Raw genomic sequence first — 6,000 nt, forward strand, 5'->3', positions numbered from 1 at the left:
AAACAATGTGTTATATTTAAAGAAGGGCTGATTAAGTTAACATTCAATTATAATTACAAAAATGATTGCAATAATTATGTAAAAATGCAGATTAAACATGCAAATTTACTGGTAACAAAAAAAGAGATCAGCACAAATGTCACAAAGCTTGTTTGCATACTAGGTTATAGGAAAATTAAATAAAGCAAATTATGTTTATGGATGTTTCTCCATTATCTATTAGTGTACACCAACAGCTTGTTATTTGCAATATTACTGCAGAATTGCTTCAGATGTGCATGCTATACTATACTGCAAATAAATGACGTGCATTCAAGTAAAACATTTAAAAAATGTCACCCTTGCATTAGGGGAAGTTGACTCCTAAGCAGACGCATTCTATTCAGCTCAGTTCTATTTACTTAACAAGGTCTGGATTTTGCAACTAACCATTGGTTCTTCTCTTCTCTCTGTGGCTTCCAGAGGCTCTGGACTCAGGGCTGCTGGCTCTATGTGGCCCCAACAGGGTTCTGAAGGAGTCCAGCTGCGAGTGCATCTGTCGAAACGGGCTCACTGAGGCCAGCTGCGGTTCGGGCTGGAAACTGGACCACAACACATGTAAGCAGTTATGCAGTTATGAAGTGTAGAAATGTGTTTGCTAATGTGTTCTCCTGCAGGTGAATGTCAGTGCGAAGGCCAAGTTGATGGGAAGTGGTGCCCCAACGGCCAGCGGTGGGACGAGGAGCTGTGTGGCTGCGTGTGCGCTGCCCAGTGTCCAGGGAATCAACCCCTTAACCCGGACACCTGCCTGTGTCAGTGCAGGGAGAGTCCCCAGTCATGTCTGAGGCAGGGCAAGAGGTTCAACCCCAACACCTGCAGGTACATTTCAGGACACTAAAACGATATTACTCTGCTGCATAATTATGTAAAGACTGCAAATTTTTTTTATGTGCCTCAAAACAAAATATGAGCCGCTCTAAATCGACGTCAAAAACATTCCTCGCTCAAAACATTCTCCATTTACTTTTGTTTCGATGCTTCCTTTTATGGACACGAGACGTACCCAGCGTCCAACCACGCTCTTAGCTGCGAGTGTGCATTGCGGTTCCCACAGCTCGCATGCGAGAGGCCTCGACCCGAGAGGCCTGAACTTGCTGACAGTGAGCAGAACAGCCATCAGGCCGCAGGGCAGCCGCAGAGATGGATGGAGTGACAGGGCCCAAAGAAAAACACACAAGTAGACATAAGCTGAGCCATTGGGGAAAGTTCAGATGTGCAAGTGATCTTTCATGCCGAGGCCAGGGATGGCCAGAAAGATGGATATGTGAGCACTTTGTGGAAGATAATCGGAAAAATGCTTAGCTTTTTAGTTTGTTTAATGCAGTGCTTCTCAAATATTTTCTGTTACGCGGCCCACTAGGAAGAAGAAAATATTTGCGCCCCCCCCCCCACCACACACACTCTCCACTGTGACTATAAATAGTATTATTTGTTTATAAAATTGTTATAACTATACCTCTGCTTAACATTGTAAGCTTATTAACATTTAAGGAAACAACACACCGGTCTTTCCTATTCTCCCACCGTGGTTACAGTGAAGTCAAGTGCTGCATACGATTCATCATATTCTGGTACGACAAAAAAAAAGCATGTTCCCCGAGGTCACACGCGTCTTTACCCCAGGGGGCCCGCCCCACTATTTGAGAAGGACTGGTTTAATGCATAACAAAAAGCTGCGACTGCTGTATTTGACTAGAATGATTACCGTATTTTTCGGACTACAAGTCGCAGTTTTTTTCCATAGTTTGGCCGGGGGTGCGACTTATACTCAGGAGCGACTTATGTGTGAAATTATTAACACATTACCGTAAAATATCAAATTATATTATTTAGCTCGTTCACGTAAGAGACTAGACGTATAAGATTTCATGGGATTTAGCGATTAGGAGTGACAGATTGTTTGGTAAACGTATAGCATGTTCTATATGTTAGTTATTTGAAGGACTCTTACCATAACATGTTACGTTAACATACCAGGCACGTTCTCAGTTGGTTATTTATGCCTCATATAACGTACACTTATTCAGCCTGTTGTTCACTATTCTTTATTTATTTTAAATTGCCTTTCAAATGTCTATTCTTGGTGTAGAGTTTTATCAAATAAATTTCCCCCAAAAATGTGACTTATACTCCAGTGCGACTTATATGTTTTTTTCCTTCTTTATTATGCATTTTCGGCCGGTGCGACTTATACTCCGGAGCGACTTATAGTCCAAAAAATACGGTAGTCTTCTTTCGTCCCTCCACGGTTCCCCAGTTACTACAGGTTACCTTGACGAGGGTTTTTATGGCAGTGATGGCCAGAAAGATGGATTTGTGAGCACTTTGTGGAAGATAATCGGAAAAATGCTTACTGTCTTCGACTAACAATTTTCATCGTCAAATTGTATCCGTTAGATTTTGCCCATTGTCCACTATCAGTCAGATCCACGGTATTTTTTTAAAAAGAGAAATAGACAGATGATATGTAGTAGTGCAGTGGTTGTCAAACTTTTTCCATAATGACCAACATTAAAATACAGTAGCATTGTCGGCATAAGTATTCATTAGAAACAAGGCAAAGGTTTCTTTTAACAAGTATATTTAATATTTTTGTCCACTGTAAAATTACACACAGTTTGAACAGTACCACTGTTTGAATATTTAATTAAGTGATTCTTTGGTTTACCACTAGATAAAACCGGCGTACCACTAGTGTTTGAGAATCACCGTAGTTGGTCACTAGGTGATAGCAACGTCACGTGCTCTAGCCCGTGAACATTGAATTAATCTCCTGAAGTTAATTAAATATACTTATAAAGGAAAAAACAAATAGATCAAATAAAACAGTTCACACTGGAGATACTGTTAAAAATAGCAAAAAAGTGTAAGATACAAGATGTATCTAAATCATTACAGTGGGTAGCATACAATAATGAATTCAAACCAGCCACATATGATAATGGATTTAAGAGGTGACTAATCAAGTGTATTACAGCTTGGTGTGTGTCGATAAAGAAGGGGAAAATGGAGAGTTTCTAAAATTGAAGAGAAAAATACAATTTGGATAAACTGGAATTTTTCAGATACCTACAATTTAGATATTACAATATGAAAGAGATCAGGACAGAACCTTCCAGCAAAAGGAATGGGGTGGGACAAATAATAATGAATACATACAAAGGAAAGGAGATTAAAATTACATCTGGGTTATATGGGAAGCTCATGTCTAATAAATGTTCAACAGCATGCATTAGAGAAAAATGGGAATCAAAATTGCACATTAAAATCACAGGTGAATAATACTTACCGGTACACATGCTGAAGACCCATAATACATCCACCAGTTTACGTGGGAGTGTTCCTGGTGGAATATAATACGTTTCTTTGTGACATCCAAAATGAAAAGTAAACAAATGAAAACAAACATACATATCTGCCAACTTTTGAAACTTACAAAGCCTAGTAGCCAGGGTCCTGGAGGGGGTTCAGCCCCCCCCCCCGACGCAAAATGAATTTCAGCATTCAGACAGGTTAGATTGTGGCTAAAACCTTCACATTTGTCATATTGACACACAAAAAAACTACAAAAATCATAAAGAGTAAAACAATGTTTATAGTATTAGATAACTTCCTTTATCTGAATAGCCCTTTGGGATTTGTAGCATGAAATAAATATATTGCAGTCATGTTTGTTGCAAAATCATTCAACTATTGAATGTCAAAATATAAACAGTAGAAGTAATTAACAAAATGTCAGCTACTGTCTTGTTGTAAAACACCAAATGAAAATGAAATTGAGCATTTAGACAGGCTATATACTGTAGCAAAAGTCATCACATGTCTGTCACAATCATGTGTGTTCTTAAATCATACTTGCCAACCTTGAGACCTCCGATTCCGGGAGGTGGGGCGTGGTTAAGAGGGGAGGAGTATATTTACAGTTAGAATTCACCAACTCGAGTATTTCATATATATATATATATATATATATATATATATATATATATATATATATATATATATATATATATATATATATATATATATATATATATATATATATACAGTGGGGCAAAAAAGTATTTAGTCAGCCACCCATTGACAATCAATGGGTGGCTGACTAAATACTTTTTTGCCCCACTGTATATATATATATATATATATATATATATATATATATATGTATGTATGTATGTATGTATGTATGTATGAAATACTTGACTTTCAGTGAATTCTAGCTATATATATATATATATACATATATATTTATTTTATTATACATATAAATAAAAGAAATACTTGAATTTCAGTGTACCGGAGGCTATCCAGTAGATGGCAGTATTGTCCTGTTTAAGAGTGTCACAACATTGCTGTTTACGGCAGACAAACTGCTTTACGGTAGACGAAAACGTGACTGCTGTTGTTGTGTGTTGTAACCGCGCTGGGAGGACGTTAATGAAACTGCCTAACAATAAACCCACATAAGAAACCAAGAACTCGCCCTCGATCATTCTACAGTTCTAACGTGATTGGGCAGGCACGCTGTTTATATCGTGGGAAAGCGGACGTGAAAACAGACTGTCGCCGCTGTCCCCACTCAGGTCCGCATTGAGCTGGAGGGGGCATGGCCTCCAGCTCCGGCTGAATTCCGGGAGTTTAATCGGGAGAAAATTTCTTCCGGGAGGTTATCGGGAGAAGCGCTGAATTCCGGGAGTCTCCCGGTAAAACCGGGAGGGTTGGCAAGTATGTCTTCAATGTGTATTCCACGTCTTCCATGTCGAGAGCAGTTTTGATTTGGGCTTACATGGTAAACAACTCAAATGAATGTTTAGGGCATTGTTTTATCCAGACACATACATTTGTCCAAATGTGGCCAAGTAGACGCTTTGTGGGATTCCTGGACGTCGTCTACATCGCGAAAAGAAAAATAGGAAGAGAATCCCTCTGCCATCTTCCACTAGTTTTTTTAATATCTAAATCACCTGCTTGAATATTCCCTCTTCTACTTCAACAGACACGCACATTTGGGATGTGCGTGTCTGTTGTGATTTATTTTCCTGGTTTGATGACCCGCCCCGTCTTACCTCTGATTGGCCTGTCCGTAATGTTTTTCCCTAATCTTAACCAATCGTGACTCATCATAGTAAACCAACCAACCAATCATGGATTTCCTTATACGTAAACCACCCAATCATCATTGATTTTTCCCGTATATTTTGTCCCCTGCAAAGATACTGCCAAGCTACTGGGAAATGTAGTTAAGCTACATAGCTTTGATTGTTAACATAGTTTTTACCACTGTAGCTGTAAACCGGATTGGATTATCAAAAACCGTACTCATTACGGGAAAACAGTAGTTGTTGGCAGGTATGAACATACCATGCTGGAGAGGGTGTGGTGAAATGAATGTGGGTCACACACTTTTGTTTTGGAAATGTGATAAAACAATACAATTTTGGACAATTTTACAGTTCTTTGTCAAAAATTCTTGGATATAGCATCCCTATGTCACTTGTAACTATGTACTTGGGGAATTTAAATGAACAAAATGTTCAAGCGAAAGAGTAAATATTCTGCCGACAGCAAGTAAAACAATAATAGGAAATGGGGCAAGGAGGACAGGCCTACACAAGACCAATGGGTTCAGACTGGGGAAGAAATTGATTCAATGGTAAGGTTGACACGATGCCTACGACTACCGGGACAGGAATTACACATCAAATGGAAAAGGTGGACAGTGTTAAGACCTAACTGCGACAAGAACAACGTACTGAATTGACAACAAGAATAATTTACCTTTTTCAATATAAAGAACCAAGATTACTCCCACGCCAGCACTTTTTTTTGTATTGTTTTTCAATGCCAAAAAGAACAATAAAAAACTGAAGTGATTTAAATAAAATGCCAAGAGTGTGCAAAAAAGTAATCAGAGCAAAGGATGGCTATTTTGAAGAAGCTAGAATATAAAACATGTTTTCA

The 6,000-nt window shown here is 38.6% G+C and overlaps 1 protein-coding gene and 1 long non-coding RNA gene across 6 annotated transcripts in view; one reads left to right on the plus strand and one right to left on the minus strand.

Moving 5' to 3' along the window:
- The window catches only part of LOC133659310 (vascular endothelial growth factor C-like), a 50,980-nt gene that overhangs the window by 38,459 nt on the left and 6,521 nt on the right, over positions 1-6,000 (plus strand). For all 5 annotated transcript variants that reach the window (XM_062062059.1, XM_062062072.1, XM_062062080.1 and 2 more), the window contains 2 exons: positions 463-597; positions 657-858. In XM_062062059.1, coding sequence (XP_061918043.1) covers positions 463-597; positions 657-858 — 337 coding nt within the window. The remainder of the gene's footprint in view (positions 1-462; positions 598-656; positions 859-6,000) is intronic.
- Positions 970-6,000, minus strand: part of LOC133659344 (uncharacterized) — an 11,041-nt gene continuing 6,010 nt past the window's right edge. The window contains exons 2-3 of the long non-coding RNA XR_009827624.1: positions 3,329-3,382; positions 970-1,133 (exon numbers count right to left, since the gene is read on the minus strand). This is a non-coding gene — a long non-coding RNA (uncharacterized LOC133659344). The remainder of the gene's footprint in view (positions 1,134-3,328; positions 3,383-6,000) is intronic.

The sequence above is a fragment of the Entelurus aequoreus genome, linkage group LG01 (assembly GCF_033978785.1).
Source record: "Entelurus aequoreus isolate RoL-2023_Sb linkage group LG01, RoL_Eaeq_v1.1, whole genome shotgun sequence".
NCBI classification, from domain to species: domain Eukaryota; kingdom Metazoa; phylum Chordata; class Actinopteri; order Syngnathiformes; family Syngnathidae; genus Entelurus; species Entelurus aequoreus.